The sequence below is a fragment of the Seriola lalandi genome, unplaced genomic scaffold (genome assembly GCF_002814215.2).
Source record: "Seriola lalandi dorsalis isolate HSWRI2012SDOR001 ecotype SW California unplaced genomic scaffold, Sedor1 jcf7180002054797, whole genome shotgun sequence".
Taxonomy (NCBI): domain Eukaryota; kingdom Metazoa; phylum Chordata; class Actinopteri; order Carangiformes; family Carangidae; genus Seriola; species Seriola lalandi.
In genome coordinates, this window is record NW_019525350.1 from 362,501 (window position 1) to 386,246 (window position 23,746).

The window sequence follows — 23,746 nt, forward strand, 5'->3', positions numbered from 1 at the left end:
TGAACTGTAATATTTCTTATTTTCTTCTTTTATTTTCATATTTTCATCAACAGGTATTTTGTGTTTAGTGCTAAGTAGCATATTAGTTTGTAATTAGGATGCTAAACTAAGATGATAAACATGGTGAACATTATACCTGCCTAACATCAGCATGTTAGCATGTTAGCATGTTGCTGTTAACATTTAGCTCGAAGCGCAGCCTCCCGGAGCTGCTAGCACAGCTGCAGACTGGTTTTGCTTCCTGGTCGAGTGTACGAAAGCAACACGCTACATCAACACCGAAATGTACAATCATATTATTAATATTGCTGAATAACTCTGTATGCAAACAAGGGAAAATTATCTGACTGACTCTGGTCAGGTTTGAGCAAGAGTTTAAAAGACTTTTTTTGTTTTTTGTTGCAGCTACAGAAGGCCTGTAGACAATGGCTTGGCCAGAAAATGTTTCTGAGAATACACTAAGCAGTGCACAGAGAAAGAAAGACCCCTGACTGCTCACAAAGTGAGGCAGCTTCTTTAGATTTACTATATATATATAAACATCCTGTATAGCTCGAAAGACTCCTGAACTAACGGTCACATCACATATTAATGCACACGATCATATTTTTATGTACTAGAGGCAGCTAGCTGCGTGAACCCAGGCTGAGGTACACAAAGCCGAAATTTTCTGGCTGTTTAAATCTTATCTGATTGCGGACACTGTGATATAACCGAAATTAATTAGTCCTCATAACACAGAAAAACAAAGTCTTGGCAGGCCAATGAACAGAGATAAGAACATTTTAAATCAACCACTTGAGCCAAACTGAGAGACGTGCGTAGCTGGTACCAGACCGTCAAGCACCATGCAAGTGGTTGTCAGTGGAAAAACGACAACTATGGAAAAAGTTGGCACTGAACATGTATTTCCCTCCTAGTTTTACCTTCCAAACCAGATGTTCACTCTCTGACTGAGGGCCACTCTGTAGTGTTGTGCTCCCCCAGAGCTTTATCTCCTCCATACAGATAAATTCCTGATTTATAGCTCGATGTTTCTTGCACTGGCACAACTTAATGACTATGTCTTTTTCTCCAACAACTGCCAAAAGTACATAATGAGATTTTTGAGAACGGAGGTGCTGATGTGTTACCTGAGACTTTACAAAAGGGGTTTTGATTAATGCAAATGGATGGCAAGCTTCGTCTTGTGATCGCAAAGTGTTTGCTACATCTGTATTTCGCAGGTGATTGATTGGTTGGATCCGTGTTGAGTCTGTGCCAAGCACATCAAAGACTCCCTGAGGTTAACCCATACAAAAGCCTGATTGTCTTTACATAGCAAATAAAAATCTCTGCCCTGAGCACTGGCATTACCACTATATCAACAATCCTTCTAATAACAGTGTAAACAGTAGTTACTGGTGGGTGTTACTCTGTGCTGACTGATGCAAACACACAAAACATTCTTTCAGGCTTGACACTCGGAGAGAATCCGACTCTTCTTCCAATTCGGGGGATTTATTTGAATAGCTTAATAAACGTCTCAATGCGATGCCATATGTGATTTGCACTCAAGCGATTAACTTAATGGTTTAATAAGGGACTCAAAGCTCCAGGAAATGTTAACTGAGTTGAAACCTCACCTGCGGGTTGTTAGCCTCGGCTAGCTTGCACTGCCGCAGGAACAGCTTGAGATTCCCCCAAGCCATGAAAGGCAACAGCACCATCGGCTTCTCTCCGTCCTCCGTGCACACGTGACTTATGGGCAATAGGTTTCTGAAGGTAGAGAGAGAAAAAACACATGCAGTTTTGTGAGGTTTTGCTGCACGTCTGCAACCAGGTTCTTGGAAATCGACAGCACACGTTGACAGGGTCATCCAAACCACTGCCAAACTGTGAAAGAGGAAGTCAGCAAATCTTATCGACTTTGCTGACCTCAGAAAGAGGAAAATAGAGATAACAGGCCATTGTAATGTCAATTCTTTTCACATAAAAACAGTAGAGTTAAGGTCTAAACCTGCTATTAACTTTGGGGCAAAATGTGCTTCACTGCTGCTGCTGCTGCTGCAGCTGCAGTAATTTCTGTGCATTCAGACTGTGAGCACGCGATCAACAAATGGAAAAGGGTTTTTTTCGAGGAATAAAATGATTGTATTAAAAGAAGCCACAGGATAACAAACAACAACAACAACAACAACAACGCAACATGTGACTGTGTCATTTATGTTGGAAAAAAACATGTTTTCTTCTGTTCAAAGCGTATGTTACAGTTTCTGCTCTATGTGTAAACATGTGGTCTTCTTTCGTCAACGTTTAAACCGAGCCATTTTAAAGACGACCACAGGAAATGCTCTGACGGAATACAGTGTTGGGTTAGGAGTAAACCAGCATTTTTACAGCTACTTTGAGAACTGAAACTGTTACAAAAGTGGACAACAGTGATGATGGAGACACCAGCATATGTCCATAACCCTGCTACAGGTTCATACTGTGATTTGGGGGTATTGATAAGACACAAACTACGTCGGTGTTCTTTTGATTTAACTTTGTTTTTTTTTGTTTTTTTTTAAATCAAATAGAAAACAAACTTCCCCAAAAACAATTATACTTGTTATTTGTGTATGCGCCGACTTACCTATGATGAAGTCCACGTAGTTTGCAACTTTCAGTCAACATCATGGTCACCTGCACCTCAGACGCGTGATCTATGAATGTTATCAGAGACAGAATCTGATTTGAATGACCTTTTAACGACCAAACCCTGGTTTGCAGGAGCAGTTGGAAAGGTGAGGGTAGATTTACTGTGACTCCATGTACTGTTTGATCTTTTTTTAATTTGTTTCCCCGCACAGATTCCTCTTCCAACAGTCATTTGTAGTGGGAAACTGGCTTGTGCCAAATTTGAATCCTCATGCACCTCTGCCATCATGTGACACGTATGGAAAGCAGTATTGTTCCCTTCCCAAAAGGAGCATGAGGAGGAAGTAAAGAGTTTAACAAAGCCAAGACTGGCATGAAGATATTGTTCGCTGATTGGTATCCACCCCTCCCTGAGTAAACATGAGAGAATGGAGAGGTCAGAGGGCAACTGGCAGAGAAAGCTCACACATGCCGCTAACAAACAACCTGACAGTCCCACATAAAAGAAGGTTTTTGCTGGCGTGCAAAACCTGCAGTGCAACTAAGACTTATAATTCATTCACCGTTAAATTTTTCACTGTTTTCTGGACTGAATGGAGCATGTAAGGCCATCTGCTGAAGCCATTAGAAAAGCACCTTTTCTTTCTGATAGACAATGTTTGGTTAACAATCTACTGTACTCACCACCAGGGCTCACTTAAAAAACTGTCAACTTCAGTCTTAGTATGTTTCAATCCGCTGACCTTTGTCATTCCTCCTACGTCTTTGGCATCACAGCGATGTCTCAGTCTAATGACGTTCACTGAGCATTACAGCGCTCCCTTTGCCAAACCACATTTCTTAAAAAACCCACAGTGACTTGCACATTAATAGAGATGGGAAAACTTACAACACACTTGACTTGACAATATTTTCATTTCGTTGACAACTGAGCGTTGTAGCCAGGACAGAGCGCCTACCTTTCACCGTCTTCACAAAGACCTGCTTTTCCTTAGTGGGGTCCTTTTCGTCCAGCAGCACGCCGTGGAAGATGCGGCCAAACGTCCCTGTCAAAGACAAACCACATGTTTTTTTTTTTACAGAGGAAAAAAGGGCAGGAGACAGAAAGCCAGAGAGGCCTCACATTCAAAGATCGAAATGTCACCTCACTCACTGGCCACCATGCCTGGCTGATCTGTGGACTTGGGTAGACAGGCCTCTGCTAAAAAATGCTTTGTCTTGTAATGGGATTAGGCGGTTGTGGCTCCTGTCTTCACTGACAGGAGCCAAAACAAGAGCAATTCAGAGGAGCTCGGAGGATCTTTCATCACCTAGAACGATTCAGGAGGTACATACGACGTGAAAAGGCCAAGTGAGCAGGTTCATCATCCCCTTTGTCTAAACTGTCACCCCATTGCTCCGAGGACTTTACCGAGGTGAATGCCATTTCAGAACATAAACCATCAATGTAAACTCATCGGGGCCCTTAGGGCTAAACCGGGCCTTGAGTTTCCACAGGAGAGGAGACGAAACATAACAACAGGGTTAGTGTTTAACTGTCTCCCTCCTGCCCATACCTTCTCCATCGAGCCTGTCTGGACCTGCCGGCTCCCAACAAACAGAACTCACACAGAGTTCAACCACCTCCAAGACATGTCAGTTGTTTCTTAGTTATTATCTCTCGTCTTTTAAATATTTATTCTGAATTTTACTGACATTTGTTTTTGTATATTCTGACAGGACCCTCTAACAAAGACCTGAATGAAATTATAAGTTTTCAAACAGAAAGTGACGTTGTGTAAAGAACAGGGAACAACTGCCCACTCACTCAAAGATGTCTGATCAACACACCCTTTCAAAGTACATTTACTCACAATCTATAACAGCTCGTCACTTATAAAAGGGTGCAGTAGATAGTCAACCAAATAGTAATCTTACATAGAACACAGGCCACAATACAAGGGTATTGATCGACCAAGTATATACTGCTGATAGTTGCCTGCTAACACGCTAACACTGCTGATGCTAATATGCTGATGTTTAAAGAGTAAAATCATCCTTTTTATTATTAGATATTTCTGTATGAAGCAAAGCGGTAGATTGGACATTCTTACAGCCACCTTGCTAGCTTTGCTCAGAAATATTATATATAAATATAGTTCTTTCTGATTGAGAAGTTGTCGTATCCAAAAATATTTAGTAGGCTAAAATAATAATAATAATTTGAGCAGAGAATAATACCTTTGTTCAGAAATAATGACAATAAACCACTAAAGGTCTTAAAGTGAACATTTAAAAACAGAACACCCACACTTTTCTCCTCTGTTGTGTTGTAGTCACCCTTGGGCAACTATTACATCATTCACACAGCCACACTAAACCCCAGCGTGGGCAAATTTCCAGATAGTGAAGTACAGTCTTGTTCCACACCATCGCTCCATGACGATGCTGAATCGCCTCCAAAAGCATCCGGCGTCTAAAGTGAAAAAAGGGACTGATCGAGCCAAAACCGGGAACCAAAGAATTGTGTTTATCTTTTGATACGAAGCCGAGGAAGGAGATTTAGAAACTTCTTTCTATCAATATGTGACATGCCTCAGGAGGAACAAACCTTTGCTATTTTAGGCTTATGGCAAGTTTTCACTGACACTGTTCTGATGAAGAAAAAAAAAAAGCAGCATTCGTGTTCATAGTTCACCGTTGTGAACTATGAACCTTGTCTTGTTTTTTTGTTTTTTTGAACCACTGACACAAACAACGTATATGGATATGAGGGAGTTTATAATGAACCTTTTGCTCTTATAGGACGATTGAGATACGTGCAGTACAGTGACACCACTGTACCTCAGCTCTGTGTGGCGCCTGGTTTACCTGTAGTGTTATCAGACTGGACAAAACTATGTTTATGTTTAGCAACTCCTCAATTATCTTTACACCTACAACAGTCAAATTTGCGTCATCTTCCTTGTCTCACACTGCGTCACTGACGGTATCAGAAACAGCTGATGTCACTGACGATCCAGATTTTTATTGACACAAAAATCTTTTTCCTCATTGATATAAAAACAAACTGCATTTACAGCTTTGTTGTTAATGAGGCCAAAGGTCTCCCCGAGGAGGAGTGAACACACCTATGTTTAAAATAATAGATGGCTGTCATAAGGAGAATGCAGCAGCTGCTTTTCTTGTAAGTTTCTATCTCTGTCTTTTCCACTTTTTAAAGCTCGGGGATGCAAACAACACGGGTTAAAGCTGGCATGTCTGTACTTGCCAATAAGGCGCTACATTGATCTATACTCTGTGTCATATTCTGATGCACCTCCTCTATCAGCTGCAGGCTTTTGTCTAAGCTTCAAGTTGAGCCGTTTCCTTTTATTTCATACCTACATATACAGGTGGAAGGCACAAGAAATTTACTTTTATTAGAAATTTAAATCATAAAGAGCTCCTGCTGCACGTCATCCCTGAGAACATTCAATGAATTTAATTTAAAGAATGAACAAAGTTATCAGTGGCGCAGGTGAAGGTTTAAGCCTTGTAGCCGACTGAGCACTGACATGATGGGGAGTCACTCTGACAGCAGCTCTTAAATGCTGGAAGACAATAAGGTGATTTTCTCAGACTGCCAAGAAGCTTTAGTCCCTCGCCTCAGAAAATGAAGCAATCTTCCAGTATAAGGTGTTAATGTTAATAATAATAATAATAATAATCAGATATGTGCATGTGTCTTTCCAGTCAGATTGTAGTGACCTCTTTGAACTCTAATTCATTATCACTTTATTTGTATGTCTCTCTTTCTTCCTCTCTGTTTTCATGTAGTTTGTGTAAGTGCAAATAAATAAATATATTTATATTTATTTAAGTTGGGATTGAAGTTGGAAATTTTCAAGGGCAATTCTCAGAACTCCCTCAATACATGGTGCTGGAAACTCCTCTACTTTCCGAAGAAGGGAGTTGCCAGTATTGGTCCTGGGAGCACAAAGGTTGGGCTTTCCTGCCTCCGCAGGCACAACTCTGTACGCCTCTCATTCAACTGACCAGCTTGGAGGTGACCGCTGGTTAACATGTAGTCTTAATGAGCCAAGTTTCAGCCACTATTTCCTCTTTCTGTTGTCAGACAACGGAACAACATGTAAATGAGAATTGCTTTATTGTGGATTGAGCTGTATTCAAATACTGTCTGTGTGAGCACAGAGAGGAGGAGAGAAGTCAACAGATAAGAGGGCTGAAGCCGGCTGACAGTGGGCAGAATGTAAATACAACACAGAGACATCATGATTATGCTAATTAGCGCATTACGTCATCTAGCGACAGTTAGCGACTTTTCCAGCAGGTTGTAGCTGCTTTCCGTAGTAAACCGTTTTTTTTTTTGTTTTTTTGTTGTTTTTTTTTTACAGCTGCTTCGCGACAGTTTCCAGCAACATCCTCAATTTCAATCGCCCAGTTTCCTTTCCTCAGTACTTATTTAAAGCACCTTTGGCAGCGATTACAAGGAGATGCAGTTTTTGGACATTCATTTTTTTCTGATGCCATGTACAAGGACATTTCTTTAAGCCTCAGGGACACAGGGAGAGGATTAGTACTTTTCCATAACAAAGCAACAGCCATGGCCAGTTTGATAAACTGCACCTGCAGACCTTTAAGGATCTTCATTACTGGATCCTAAATAATGTTTTAATTTATCATATTTCCAGAAGATATGAATAAAGTTACCTGTCTCTATTTTGCATTAGGGCTAAGCTCTGAAATTGATTAATTTATCATATTTATCCTATCTGGTGTAAAATAGGGCTAATGGGGATAAATAAAAGTTTATATAAGGTTAGTGCCTCCTCACATAGTAATCCCTTGTCACCATCTTCAAAAGTACAGTCCAGGTCCTGCTCCCATTTGGTGCTTGTGCTTCGGGGGTTTTAGTTTCTGTGGAGGCCAAAATTCAGTTGTATGTCAAGGACAAAATGCCGCAGGGATATTTGGTATTTGGTTTGTCAATCGGGAGGCGCTTTGAGGGCGTAGAGCTTCCTCCCTGAAATGTTCTTATGAAGCGCCTCACGTGTAGACTAACTGTTCAGAGGAGATAAGTATATTATGAATTAATTCCCCCGTTTGTGCCACATCTTGATTATGGCATTATTTGGGAGAGCAGGGTTTGTTTGGAAGAGAGAATTACCGTGAAGTGCAATAACACCATTAAGAAGAGTCTGAGTGGCAAACCAGATTGAAGATGTGTGTTTGATGCCGTCTCCGTTTGTTCCCAAAGCATCAGAGTTAAGTAGCTCAGCCTGCCAGAACCATATTGCCCCTGAGCGAATACAGCCCTGGTAATACAACTGAAAATCAGTGAACCTCATTCTTCCACACTGGGGGGGATATTGAAAAGGGTTTTGATTTTTCATTCTAGGAGCCTTTCTCCTCCAGATGAATGTAGATATCATCGTCTGCAGCTTCCTGGGGACCTTCTCGTGTGCAGATACGAGGAGGGTTTTTTGAGGAAAGTCAGGTAGGATGTTCCAGTCATTCCTGTTTTAATAAATTTGCGGAAATTTCTAAAAGTCTGTTTTAGCTGTGTCAGCTGATACTGAGTGCAGACTGATGAGGGAAGAATGCATTTGAATTGTGGAGGGGTCTGAATACTCCCTGGATGCACGGTATATGATGTTTGTGTATGTATTTAGTGATATACGACGGTAATTACAGCCACAGCCACCTCTCCGCCGACCTGTCTCTCAAAACCACATCTCACATGCGCAGCTAGACTCCTGAACAAAGCAGAGGGAAGAAATATTAACCACAACGCATTACACAATCTTTTCTCTCGGCTCTTCAAAGAAGTGCTCATCACACTCTCTGACTTTGCCTTCCACTTCTCTGTGACACTGTCGAGATAATGCGCGCACTCTTCAGAAAAATATCAAAGTCGTTTTGGAGCTTTTAGAGAGAGAGAGAGAGAGAGAGAGAGAGAGAGAGAGAGAGAGAGAGAGAGAGAGAGAGAGAGCGAAGAGGAAAGAGAGCGAAGAGGAAAGAGAAGGGCAAGAGAAACAAATACCTTCATGCAAGACATCTCGCAGTGTGACTCTCTCCCTCGAGATGGCGATGTCTTTCACTTTAGCTTTGGCCTCCATTAGAGTTACACTCCTCAGGTCATTCTTCTCTATACGGAGAGATGGGTAGCCTGGGAAGACGGGGGGGAAAAACACAGACTCACGTTAAAGACACACATGATCCATATGTAAACAAAACACTTTCGAGCTGATTGACAAGAAGAAAACAACCTGAGGGACTTCTGCTTTGCATAACTCTCCACAGACATATTTCATACTGACTGAAAAATTTCTAAAAACACCCCCAACCACACGAATTCAGCGAATTCCAGCTATTACAAGAAAAATAGTCAGCAAGACGTACATGTACAGTAACCTACTCATGTTGCTTCACAGCAACTTCATGCGAAGTCCTGTATTACAGCACTGCTGTTACATAACTTTCCTATGTACTCACTTCCATTAGCTGCCAGCTTACCGAGGTAGGAGAGAGTTTGGATACAAAATACACACACTCACACACACTCACACACACACACACACACACACACACACACACACACACACACACACACGACGTCCCCTACAGTGTCTGCACATAGATGAACAAACAGTGCAAACATGACCTCCTCCTATCTACACGCTCCATATCTACACAACATGTGAGTGATGAGCGATAACACCGTCTAACCTCCTGTGTCCTCAGCTCACTGCTGCTGAGGTCGACTGTGCGCAGGTGCTCAGACAGAAGGCGATGACAGTGAAACCCCCTTTTTGTTCTTGTGAGCTACATCTGATGCTTCGTACGAGAATATAAATGAAATATTTGCGCACGCAAATGATCAACCACATCCCGTCCAGGTCCAAACGTAAAGTATTGCAACATAAGTTATAAACTACTTTGATTTAAGGTGAAAATCTCTGCTGTTGCGTGTCAACTGTAAAGTATGGATTGACGCAGTGCAGGTCAATGCTGCCCCCTGCAGGTCAAACATGAGAGCACCATTCATTCAAACAGCGAGTTGAAAAGAATACTCCTCTACAACACAGCTGAAATATAAAGTGTACAAACACACAACACTGGTAATAACAGGGAAAATTGCATAGAGGTTAATTAGGGGGACAATAAATAAATAAATTAAGTACATAAAATTTTAAATATTACATATTTTCTATATATTTTATAGGGTGTTTATATGCTGTGTACTGTTTCCACTGGAGGAGTGCACTGATGCAGGAATATTCCTCAGCCTATAGAGGTCGGTGTGTCAACAGCCAGAAACAGCGGTGCAACAGTTGTGCTGTGCCCCAAAATCCACAATATTAACTGTATATAGTATGTGCTTCACACTAATCTTAATAATAATCTGTTTTTGCAGATATTCTACAAGAAATCAAAACATTTATTATTATTTTATACTAACAGGAAATAAAACAATACCTGTTTCACTACCACCCACAATTCATTTTAATTTTCTTTTTCCATGAATAAAATGAAGTATACTTGACAGCACGTATATATTGAGCTTTTCTAGACTTACATCTTTTGCTTTTCTGGTCTACCTGTGCAACAAAAATCTCTAACAATAAGAATTATTCACGTAATGTCTGTGCACTTTTTTTGTTAATGGCAGGGCTGCAATTAATGAGTGTTTTAATCATCGAATATGACTTGAATTATGTTTATGATGCATCAAATAATTGGTCTATCTATAAAATGGCATGAAATAGTAAAAATGCAAGTTACCAGAGGCCAAGGTAACTTTTCAACTATCTTGTTATGTTTATTAAAAACAGAGAAAAGCAGCAAATCCTCACACAACCAGAGAAAGTTCAGCACGTTTCCTCGATTGATGACTTAACAATGAATCAATTACCAAAACTGTCTGTGGATCGAGCATTTCATTAATCAACTATTGTTTCAGGACCTTTGTGTGACTTCTCTGTTAAATACCAAATGCCGAAAGAAGTATTTAACTACAACACACAGCACAACAAGGCGCCAGACGAAGGTGAAGAAGCAGGTTAGCGTGAAGCAGGTGAGATGCATCGGTCGGGATTCTGAGGGTCAGATCAGTCACCAGGAGGAAGGGCAGCCTTCCGGTTACTGAATTTCTTTCTTTTACCCTGCTGATCACAACGCTCCAGCTAAAGGCAACGAAACGTATTTATCCGGGAAGTGTAGAGTTCAGAAAACTACGGAGAAAACGTGGTTATAACGGTGCACATGACAACTTTATAGAGTCTTAAGCCGTCTCTCCGGGCTTCAGTGTAACTTACTTTTGGTTTCATGAGGGGGAGCACCGGGGTTTTGGAAGGAGGAGGCAGCAAGCTGGAGTATGGGTGCAGAACCAGGGTGATTGTCTGATGGCAAGAGGAGAAGGGGGAGGGAGAGGAGGGTGGGAGAGAGTGAGAAAGAAGTGTTTTAATGGACAGCTCACTCAAATTACAACATGACCTGAATGGATGAAGGATGTATGCCGTAGCTGCAAATTTTCAGCTCATACAAGAAACATCCATCAAACCAGGCATGCATGCAAGCTGGGTAAACTTGCCCATCAGGAGTTGGGTGGATGGTGGTGCAAACAGTCAGTTCAGCAAAGCATAAGACACAAGGAAAAGGCAAGTGGGTCAAACGAAATGCACAGGAGGTGAGATGTGTTGCATCCACTAGAGGGCAACGATGGATCATACACCGACAACGGGGGACACACACAAAAACAGCTGGAGTGCTTTTCCAGCGGTTTTCAAAATGAACCACAGAGGTTTCCCGCCAAGCTGAGAAACCCATATGGCTATTTACCAAACTGCATGAGGAGGAAAATAACCTATGGACCTCAATGACAAAGTACTGTCTAAGGGATTCCTGTGCATTACATAAATGGGATTCTATGCCAAGAAAACTGTAGAAAAACCTGTTTTATCTCATTTGAAAACTGGTCACAGCGCCATATAATTTCTCTAAGACTGTACTTTCTGGTGAAAGTGTGAAGTCAATGGACACTAAATGTGCATTTCACAGGCAGGAAAGTGTCTCATATTACAATTATTGACAAATTATTGACAGCATTTGGTCATTGCTTCTGTTTCTAAATTAATTTTGAAGGTGCGGATGTACGAGGAAGGCTCATAGTCATTTTTCAGTTCAGTAGTAATTGTCCAACAACCACAGAGAATTATTCCGGCTCATAGCTCCCCATTAAATAGCAAATTGTTTTTTTTTGTACTGATTAAACAAACAAGATATAAATTGTTAATTAGTGATCTTTAAAAAAAAAAAATAAAAGTGCTGGTAGGTAGATTTTGCTCCTATTGGCTAAAGCCACACAAGTGGTTTCCTCCTGATCACTAATTAAAGCCGTATCTCCTTTGTTTAATCTATCAAACAACAGACAAGTAAAAACAAAATGTGGTTTCACAGAGCGGCTGTTTTCCCATGATTCCAGTCTTTGTGCTAACATAAGCTAACCGGCTGCCGGCTGTAACCTTATATTTAATGAACAGACATGAAAGTGGTGTCGAATTTCTCCTCCAACTCCGAAAGTGTATTTCCCAAAATGTCGAACTGTTGCCTTCGAATGGAGCGGACAGCGACTATCAAAAATCTGTTTATTGCTAAGAAACAACAGACATGAACAGAACACAAATGAACTGAATGACAACATGTAATAGGGTCAAGGCACATTATAGTCAGGTATAGGAAACGTTAAATGGGCTACGGACTAATAAAGAATATTCATATCTAGAGCTGTGGTGGTAACCGTGGTGATGCTTTTATCAGGGCAACCCTGACTCTCATTTCATGGGCCTATTGCTGCACTTACACTGCAATTTAAAGGCCAAATCCACACGATAAACAGAAATTGCCCAGTGTGCAATGTTTATATTGCAAAGCATGCCAGATTATTTCCACTTCCCACTAATACAATGCAGACTTACCCCATAATTACAGTGGGTGCAAGCCAAGAGAACAAGGGCTGGGTGAGTAAGCACAGTGCTACCTAACACCAACAACAACAACTAACAAAGAGCTTATTGGAGGCAGTGTGCTCGGGCTGAGATTCACTTACTGTCTAATAAAAAGCCACACCGGTAGATTAAATGGCAAAAGTGACAAACTAATACTAACACCGTTCTGAGGTAGGCAAGTTTAATATTTAGACTTCACACTTGCTGTAATGTTGTTACTGTACGTAGGTGTTTCCCACCACGCTCCATATTTACATCATTTTAGCGGATCAGTTTCTGCCAGCTCCAATATAAAAGGCCGCTTGTGCTTCTCTAACTGCTGAGCACTTGATGCGAGCTGACACAGAGCACACAGTGACGACATTTACACATTGATCGGACAGCAATAGGTCACAAGGGTAATAGCGACAAAAAGAAAAAGAGAACATCACTGCAGAGACTGTGCTCTTCATTACAGTCTTATGACAGTAGTTAAGCTAACCAGGTCATTCAAAGCTGATTATTGCATTTGGAAAAGCATGCACATTTTGGGATGCCAGTGTGAGAAGAGGAAAAAAAAACTAGGCAGACTGAATCAAACTGAATGTATTTAAGTGCAATTCCAGATGTTTTTAGGATACAACGTACTGATGCAGCTAGTTATTGATCGTCTGGTTAGTGTTGTGGCGGGCAGAGGGAGTAAGATGACTTACTTGTTACAGGGGCTGCGTTGTTTGGCGTGTCAGCCCTCAGGTACTGTGTGGTCTGGGTGGATGGCTGCGACAGGCCCTGCGAGCTCCCACTGTCACTCACACTGAAAGACACCGAGAGGACGGACATGGAGTATTGATTAGAAGGCACCAGGATCAGGCTGCACCAGCTATTAATTAATACAAGTTTGAGTCCTTCCTAACTTCTTTGTAAGTCTTAACAGGTTGTACCATTAATGAAAAACTCAAATATGTGTAAATACTTGATCTGTAGCCACATCCAATCATTATGTAATCAATAAGCAATTTTTCTGAGCTCAAACAATGTATTGAACATTTGACAAATGTCTTATTTATAAAAACACACATAAGTGAAATATATTTATTATGAACAGCTAGCTAAAACTAATGCAGTCTAATACAACAGTCCTGCACTAAACCTTCCCTTCAAGATGATGATGTTCAGTTTTATCTGAAACTGTTTTAGAGAGGTGCTGATTCAACTGTATGATCAGTTTGTTATATTGCGCTAAACTTACAGGTGTTTCTGTTATTCTACTATATACCAACAATCCAGAACCCAAAGATAGATGGATGAGAGTAAAATATTTACACTTGAGAAGCTGTTTCCAGTTAATTTTGGGCAAAACTTACTTCAATGATTATAAAAAGAGCAGGTGACACATTTTCTGTCACATCAGCTGATCAGCTCCAAAGAATACCTTCACCCAACGTTCAAGCTAATCAGAAACCTTGAGTGAGTTTAAAACTGAAGGGTCTAAGGTTGACAGACCATCTTTGTACAATTTAAACTTACCACTGCCTTGATTGCTAACCTCTCTCCAAATCAGTGGCAGGGGAAGATGTGCTGATTTAATTTCACACCGATATCTGATAACCTGCGTAGCTGCCTACAGCCATCTGGAGTGAAGATTACAGGAACCAAGCAGCAAAGCTAAAGCGCAGGTTTCAACTTGATATAATCGTCTCTGTGGAGATGACCTATTTTTGTTGGTCTTTGAACAGAGAGAAAAAACTAACATAACTTTCACAGGTGACAGATACAAGGCTGTACATCTACTTAGCGGTGTTCTGGTTTTCATCAGGTTCAGTACAACTGTGCTCTCCTTAGCTGATGTATAACGATGACGGTGATGTCAAACAAAAAGAAACACACACCTGTCCTCCATCTCCACTCTCTTCATGCTGTGCAGGTGCAGGATGGCCAGGATAATGGCCACGAGGAAGATGACAATGCAGCAGACGCTCACGCTTATGTAGAACACCTGAGTGGAGCTGGTGGGGGTGGTCACGCCATCTACTGATGAAAACAAGCAACGTGTTCACAATCATGGCAACTATAGCATCACTGCACACAAAACACCATCATCATTACGAAAGCTTCAACGGTGTTAATATGAAAGAAGTAGAGCATAAACATGAGGTAAGGCGATGGGATAAAGCAACGAGTGAGAGAGAGCGAGAAAGAAACTATAAGTGCACTCCACTTAGGGTTAATGGAGGCCTGGAGCAGCAGAGGCTGTGCCCACGGTCCAACGTCTGAGAGCTTTTCTCATCACCTCTCTAAAAGCCTCCGAGGGCCCCCAGGTTCCTTGGGCCTACCCAAGCAGAAGGGAGACAACCCACTAATGGTGCTTTGTTACCGGGGTAGTGAACTCACAAAGAGAATAAATCCCACTGGAAGAGGACAACCACCCCAAAAGGGAGGGGGCTGACAGAGCGCATTTCAATGGGAGAATGCATCCGTCTCTCTGCGCCCTGAAATCATATGCCTCGGTTATGGAAAGTTTGACTAATGTGCAACTGCTATAGAGGGAGACTTGTCAGTACTAATCCAGCGACCGTCTTATCAGCCTGATGCCACCTATGATAGTGGGAGCTGGTGGAGAGGGAGAAGTACAGACGAGATGAGAGAGTGAGATTACTTACAGTCAGGCCGCTGAAGAGTGTTATTGTTGAGAGGAATGGGAATCTTTGGGTCAGAATCTATTCCTGTTCACAGAGAAAGGAAAGAAATAGAGAAAGAACATCAGTAGTGTCAAAAGAATAGCAGACTTTATTCACATACATATTATATTATAGTGCAGCATGTAGAGAAAAAACATGAATATAAAAATGTCCTCAACAAAAGCTGCAATAAGTTTTCACTTTCACAGACTCAGGAAATAAAGAGCCTTGTATTTCCACCACATCTCATGAACTCCAAAGTAAATCAGACTGATGCCACATTAAAAAGCAGAATGTAAAAAGAAAAAGAACAGAAGCCTTAAGGAAAATTAAAAACACAACCAGAAGGGCTAAAATGTCCGTCTCCACAGCAGCGAGGACCTGTTGGGCATCTCGTCCTGCGTCTTTACTGAGTAAAAGCAATCACTGCTCATTAGAGGAGAATACAACAGAACTTTTGGTGGTTTATATGTAATTACATTACTGTTAATGAAATGTCAAATTCATTAAACAAACTTCTAATCCTGAGTTCTGATAATCTTAATATTGATGAGATAAAAGAAAGATAAAAAAGCAATAGTGAGGCTTGTGCTTTACTAATCAGCAACATCCATCCATCTATTTTCCTTTCTGATGATTCCCTCGTTCAGAACCAGAGACTTTGTAAAAAGCCCCAGAGCAAAAAAACCTGACAACCTGAGAGCTCCCGAGCTCCTAAAAAGGCTTTTGGCTTCCTTGAAAAGTTCCAGTTGTTGAAAATGTCTGTAAGTGACAAAGCTCCAGGCGTGATTATAAAACAGCAAGCCCGTGTCATTGTTTGTCCTCTGCTACAACACCACACGAACAGAGGTGACAGCCACGACTGCTCAACATACATTTTCAAGCGTACAAAGACTCCGTTATGGCTGCTAATTTGCCTCATGCTCAAAATAAGATGGAAATAAATTTGTTTCCATGGGGCAGACGGCAAGAAGCCTCTCGGGCCACATGTAATTATCTTCAGGCTGTTTGAAAATAGCACAGGACTGAACACAGACTGTAACTCTCCAAAGTATCGAACACACGGTGATGATAACATTCAGCTCAAATTTCCCCACACGATCCGCAGTCTGTGTAGAACATATGATGAAGAAACATCCTTTGTCTAAGTGACAGGAGAGTCCCAAAGACCCTGTCCACAGCAGAACGTATTGACCTGTCGCAGCAGCAGTGAGAGCACAGGTGGAGCTAACAACACTAATAACAATGGCTCTGTTTCCACTGAAGTGTCCCCCAGCTACACACAACCCCCATTAATGTTGATAATTACACCTGCTCCGTGGCATGTGAAGACGTCTGCTCCGATAAAAAGTCTACAGGTGGATAAATGATGATATCGATATGTTATTGTGATTCCACTCTTATTACAACTGAGGGTCTGTGTCGGTCTGGCGTTCCACACGTGTGCATTTCCTGAACCACACGCCACTGCATTAGGTGGCAGTGATGCACCACAACACTGTTTGCCAACCGCTGTAAAAAAAAAAAAAAAATCAAGAAGTAGAAGAGGGGAACAAGAGGAAGGCAAAAGGAGAAAATATAATGTGCGAATGCCTAACGGGAAATAGGAGAACAGGAGAACAGGGCAACAAATTCTACGTCATTTGGTTGTTTTTGTCACATAAATGTGGGTAACGCCGGATGACCTCTCCTCAAAACAAGGATCCGTTTTGTTTTCTGGAGCGGGCACGGACGGATGACGCTCGCAGGCACGCAGAGAGGTATGATCACGCATTTGTTTTTTGGATACTTACTCTTATAGCACATTTTCCTCCTCTTGAAGTTGAGCACTGTGTAGTTGTTGGCATGAATGGTCAGATTGAGCTGTACTGTCACAACAGCCTCTCCATCTACCTTGCCGGAACAAAAGAGGTCCACTCTAAAGACTGTAGGGAGAACACACACACACACACACACACATTCCACAAACATCATTGAGAGAAACTTGCAAGATATCTGATTAAAACAAAACAAAAAATCCTTTGCTCTTTTTCTGAGATATGCTTATCTGCTGTCTGGCAGGGAGATTTTGTTTGTTTCATGTTTGTTTAATTGATAAAAAAAAAAAAAAAAAAACAGAGTTTAAAATGAGATTTTAGCTGCTGAAAACTCCTCAGTAGTGTTTAAAAGTTTCCCCCATCCTCACACAAGTTAAACCTGCAGATTATGTGAGCATTATGTGTGGCATGAGTGCTTTTGACAAACCGGAGGGATCACTTGGCATCTCCCCCTGACTGGAGATGTTGCTCCGCGGTTGATTCATGGCAACAGGGTTCTCCACGTGGAAGCCAAGCCGGTAGTCAACCTGTGAACAAATAGTTGCAGACACGTGAAAGGGTCGTCTCGGTTGCGTGCGTGCGTGCGTGCTCGAGTACGGGTGTGATTCATCGATAATTCCTCATGCCGGGCCTTACTTTTGTCTTGGAATGCCATGTGAAGTGGAGGCTGTTGGTCTCGCTGGGCACGGGCAGGGTGAAGGACAGCGCATAATGATTCACCACATCATCTCGCACGTAGTAAAGCTCTGCATCCAGACCTGTGTGAGGGCAGAGGACATAAAAATTCAAGCTGATGAGAAAATACTGAGATCACCGGACATGAAAGGACAAATTCTCTAATCACACACAAAGAGAGAGCCTCAGAAAAAAAATGGTCAAATATCCACTTAAACCGCCAGCTTGGATTAGGAGGAGGGGGTGGGGGGGGGTGGGGGTTCCCCTCAATAAGAGAGACTGACTAACCACATCTGTTAGTACTTGAGAACTCTTAGTGCCCAAGTGAAAAACTTCAAAACGTTCAAGTGAGACAACATCCAAAATATGACCGCGATTTTCTATCCAGGAAACTAAATTGGGCAGGGGAGGGGTTTAGAAGAAGGGAGTCGGATGCCTCAGATAAAAAAATAAAATAAAAAAAAATAAAAAAATGTGGTCTTGCGTACGACATCCACAAGCTGCTCAACCATTCAGTCTTCAGTAAATGCAAAGCACGTGAACAACAGACAGCCTCACACGTTGGTGCTGTGTGTGTGGTATTTCTTTATCATTCACCAAAACAACATTTTTTTTTTTTTTTCCACTGGGTTCCTGTTGCATTAAAACGTCATCAAAGTCTAATGTGTGCTGGTGAAATCCCCAACCCTGGCCCGGGGGCAGTGCGATCAGTCCTTGAAAGCGTCTGTCTGGCAGAGTGGTCTCCGTCTATCGGTCTCCGAGTATCTAGTTTAAAGAGAGGGGAAGAATGTGCCCAGGCTCCCCCAATACCCCCGGGCTGTCGCAGAGCTCTGGCTCGTAGACCTTTCTCACATTGGCTCAATTAAAAACATTCCCAGCCATTTGCCAACTCAGAAAGGGAAGGGGTATTATGTAAACTAGTATTTAACCAAGCCCAAAGAGTAAGATCGCTGGCTTTCCTTTCCATTAATTAGGAGTTTGCCCCTTGTACATTTTCAGCGAAACAGATGTTGAAATTAAATTTAGGTCTATAAATGTAGAATTAAATGTTGATTTTAAACCTTAGAAATAGTAGTTTGACAAAATGAATCTCAACTCAAGATAAACTAACTGGTATTTTCCACAACGTTTATAGGGGAAACTCAGTTTGTTCATTTATTTGGGGAGTTGAACAAAGCAATAACAAACAAAAGCAAGTAGGAAAGTGGAGCTTGAGTTAAGATTTTTTTTGTCAAACGCAGAGTTGTTTTAATGTGTCAGTAACAAAAGTTTAATAGGGGATGCAACCTATGATTATTTAATTATTGATTAATCTGCCAACTACTTTATCAATTGTTTGATCTTTAAAATCAGGAAAATAATGAAAAATGCGCATAAACATTGTAAAAAGCCGAACATGTCAAATTATTTTGTCACACCAACAATCATACTCCAAAGTAATTTGAGATACTGTGAAATGATAATAAGAAAACAAAAATGTTTTGGTGTTTTTACTTGAGAAATGACTCAATGATTGATTGATTGATTTTAATTTTTTCATTTTATGAAGATCAAATAACTGATTAATCAACGAATCATTTCATCTCTTAAGTTAATTGGTATAAGCACAGCAATAATAAATTCCAGTGTTTCCTATAAACCAGTGTGTATCTGTAAAATCAGCTAACAGCTGTTAGCATCCTCACCACTGATGCCAGATTGTGTGCATTTAAAAACCGCTGATAATTTGGCCTGACACTCATATGTCTGGGGTCAACGCCTGTCCATCTTTGGTTTTAGAGGGATTTATAACACCTGTTGGAAAGCTTTTAGTGCAGGGCTAAGACAGACAGACAGACAGACAGACAGACAGACAGACACACACACACACACACACACACACACACACACACACACACACACACACACACACACACACACACACACACAACGCTGTACAGACTCGCACTGAGCTGAAATGAAACAAGTGCACAAAATTCTTCATTTTTTACTTTTGGCATTTAATCTTAATCTTATTAGGGGCTTAAAATGAAGGACTAACTAACAGTAGTTAGTACTTGTATGCAGCACAGCTTTAAAAAAGAACCAGACATAGCGAGATACATGTGTTTAATTGTGATAAAATATAATAAAAAGTGATATTTTCTTCATATTGCCCCTTTTAATTCCATGCACTGGCTCTAATGGGTATACATGCAGGCACTCGACAGGCACAGACACAACCACACAGTTCAGTCCTGTAATAATTGCCTTTCTCATGCTCAACTCTGTGTGCCTCCCTTGTCTCAACATGTGGCCACACTGCTTTGATACCAATTAAACTATGCAACCAGGCATGCAGGCCCAAAGAGGACCAGTGTGCTCAAGGTTGTCCTTCCCACAGCACCTCAGCCATCCACCCAGACTGCAACGACTTCAAAAACAGGAAAGTGGAGGAATGGCAACAGGAGCCTGTCAGTGTACACAGACTGAGGACAGGGAATAAGTGGTTCCTGAGGTTAAGGAAGTTGAACCGTGCACTGCAGTTTAATCCCTGGGATGGGGGAAACAGCATTACTAGAAGGTGTGCCTGTAAACAAGACTCCTATTTGTTTAGTGTTTAGTCACAACATATAAAAAGAGCCCCACTACACCATCACGCTGTTTGCCATTACAGATGCAGATGTTTTTTTTTTTTCCCTAATGCTAACAAACTTCTTAAATTCAAAAGGGGAAAATAACTTGGCAGCATTTTGTTTTGAGGGATTATTTCCTGCTGGACATTTCCATTCCTCTCCGCTGGTGTCAAGTGATTAACAATAGCCAGGGCAGAACACACTGTGTCACCTGCGCTGGTCTGAAATCACTCAACTCGAGCTCCCTTGAGCTTTCAGGATTTAACACAGATAGATTATATATCAAAGTTATTGCTTCATGGTTACTGTAATGTATCATCAAGCTTTAAATTGCGAAAAGTGTTTTTTACTTTTAAATGACACCAAATTCTGTTGGTCAAACAACCATTTACATCTTTTATTTAACCATATTTTTCACTTCTAAATATTGATACTTCATGTTACATGTATGCAGCACTGTATATGCAAGCAGCCTCTTTTTTTTTTGGCGTTTAGAACTAAGAACTTCATTATAGGTGTTAATACCATTCATTCTGTTTATACATAGAGTTTAAAGCAATTAAAAGTATAAATAATTACATATTTATCAAATAAATACAGTTTGAAGCAGAAATAATTAAAACAGTGTACTATTTGTATTCAAATAAATTTAATTAACTTTCTTGTAAATGTCTCCTCGTATTCCTTTATTAAGGAAAAACACATTATTTGATACATTTTCATTGCGGCCATAAAGTTCTTTATGCGCTCCTAAATTTTTAAACTTAGGAGCAGATGTGTTCTTTGAGTAAAAAGCAAGCGTCAAGCCCTGATTAAGCACAGACTAACATCTACAGCTATGTTTGGATAAACCTTGGCTATCGTGATGCATGGCTTGGCCCACAGTGACATGCAGCCATAAGAACCATCTGTAAAAATCAGCGCTACAGTTTATGTTTGTCATGCACAATTACATGATGTGACACTGTTTATAGAAAAACGTGATGAAATTCTTCATCATAAATCAGCAATGCGTCTTGATCGACGGGTCACACACTGTACTGCTGCAAAAACAAAAATCTGAACTGAGGCCCTAAAAACTGTAGGCGGTGCATCGCTGGTTTCTGTTACTCATTGTTGGTGTTTGCTTCGACGTGGAACAACTACCTGTGGCTTTCCTTACAGCCAGTGACTGCCAGCTGATTCAATATTAGACTGGATGTTGTGCAAAAGTGGGAAAGCAGGAAGAGGAGTCCTTATATAACTTTTCATGGTTGCACAGCTTCAATTATTAGGATTAAAATTGTACAGGAAAAAAAACAAAAAACCATTTGATTTCCACCATAATTACGTCAGTCTCAGGCATTTAAAAACAATTCTAGTCCTACAAGTGGAACACCCGATTTAAGCGACACCTAAATTAAAGACAGTAATGAGGGACACGATTAAAACAGTTAGATAGTAATGTTAATGGTTGTGAAAGTAGTATAAATTATGCACAAAATAAGTTCTTTAGAGTCTGTCTTAATAGAATATTCATGTCACATTATGTATTATACTACTTTGTGAGAGCTATTGGTCGCTGTAATGATTAAGGTTGAGTCGATAGACGATGATCGCGGTGATCTACAACGTTCAGAGTGATCGCTGGTAGCTTCTGCCAATCTTTTGTTTTGCCAATATCAAGACAACATTTGGCTTGTTTCTCCATTTGTGTCAAAATAATAATAATAAGTATTACTGTTATTATTAACATTATTAGTAGTATTATTATTAGTAGTCAAGAGAGTCACAAGAGAGAGTGGGAGAAAGAACTGGATAATTAAATGTAAATAATAAATGCTTTGTTTGCGATGACAGTTTTGTTTAGTTTTAACAGCTATGAAATACATTTGTTATCCTTCTGTGGGCATGTTCACTCCAAGAATACAATAAAATACATTTCAAGTCATTAACTTCGAGATTTTTCATTATTTTCTGACAGCTGATTCTACAACAATGAAATAATCATCATCATTAGTTGCGCCCTAATGCTCGCTAGAAACAGTGGATAAAGAAATGCGCTGCACACACACTACAACCAATGATGTGATGGTGCTTCATCCATTGATCAACATGGTTAGTTTTTAAATAGTCTGGCATCAAGCAGAGTCCAACAACTGTAATAGTTGAATGAATTCTGACATAGATATGAAGGCACAGCCCTTTAAAAGCATATTTGAGTCACTATAAAAGATGAAAATGATCAGAAGCTACTCAGGCGGGAAATTAAGAAAGATGCACAACTTTTGCTTGACCGGGATTTAACACCGGACGAATCACATGCTCTTTTCCACTCAACACCCTACTGACATTCCTAGAGTACCAAACACATTATACCTCAGAGCTGCCCAGTACAATCAGTCCTCTGCCTTTGGCCACAGAGCAGCTCCACTGGATCAGAATTTAAGTACCTTGCTCAAGGGCACATCAACACTTCTTTCAACTGCGAGAAGGGAGAGAGAATTACTCGCTCATTTCTCCTTCCCATATTTTCCATACAGGGTCAGAGACTCAAAGTGACACGAATAATTTGTTGCCATAAACATTTTCACATATCACATTAGAAAAAAATATGTCTCAGAAATGCACTGAAAACGGCTATTCCTTTCATCTACATCTGTCAAAACAAAATTATAAATTACAGCAACAAATCAGGAATAATTAATCTAAGTTTGTCTTTTCACTTTTGGCTCTACAAAGTTTTAAGTTGACACGCAGTGTTCTCTTGCGAGCTATGGAGCACGATGCAGACTTTGAAAGAGGAGAACAAAAGGTGGCAGTGGCCAGGTGGCAAGGTCCAGGACAGATATAACAAAGACCCCCTTGTGTGGACAGTCGACACTTTACCTCCCAAAGCCTCCATCCCTGAGCGCTCAGGAGATAAACACTCCCTCCAGCCTCTCATCGGGAAGATACTGGCCACACTAACCAAGGAAGGAGAAAATGAGGGCCAGCGTGAAACTCTATCAACTGGAAACTCCACACAAATCCACAGGCATGAATGAGGCAAGGGGAGGGGGGGGTTGGTGGTGGTGGTGGTGGTGGTAATGTACAAAGGATCTCAAGGTCTAAAATATCAAACGCACTGGAAAAACTACAAACTGAAGAGACCGATTTTGGTCCATGATTGAAAAAGACATCATGTAAAATAGCTCAATGCTAAAAAATCTGTGCAGAGTGATGAGCATTTCGGTCCGTCAGCTGACAAGTAAAAATAAGCCACGGTGGAAAATGAACAATGTTATTGTTATTGTTGCCCCCGTTCTTAAAAAAGCAAGGTCATTCGTGGCCACCAGAGTTTTACCATCAGAAAAGCACGCAGCGGACCAGCATGTCTGGGGAAACAAGCA

At 40.9% G+C, this 23,746-nt stretch overlaps 1 protein-coding gene across 1 annotated transcript in view; it reads right to left on the minus strand.

The window, feature by feature from the left end:
* ryk (receptor like tyrosine kinase) overlaps positions 1-23,746 on the minus strand; it is a 40,015-nt gene that overhangs the window by 5,768 nt on the left and 10,501 nt on the right. Inside the window, exons 2-12 of the mRNA XM_087179215.1 lie at positions 17,722-17,843; positions 17,513-17,612; positions 17,062-17,193; positions 15,251-15,313; positions 14,480-14,621; positions 13,304-13,404; positions 10,923-11,006; positions 8,648-8,773; positions 3,582-3,668; positions 2,618-2,687; positions 1,610-1,758 (exon numbers count right to left, since the gene is read on the minus strand). Coding sequence (XP_087035341.1) covers positions 1,610-1,758; positions 2,618-2,687; positions 3,582-3,668; positions 8,648-8,773; positions 10,923-11,006; positions 13,304-13,404; positions 14,480-14,621; positions 15,251-15,313; positions 17,062-17,193; positions 17,513-17,612; positions 17,722-17,843 — 1,176 coding nt within the window. The remainder of the gene's footprint in view (positions 1-1,609; positions 1,759-2,617; positions 2,688-3,581; positions 3,669-8,647; positions 8,774-10,922; positions 11,007-13,303; positions 13,405-14,479; positions 14,622-15,250; positions 15,314-17,061; positions 17,194-17,512; positions 17,613-17,721; positions 17,844-23,746) is intronic.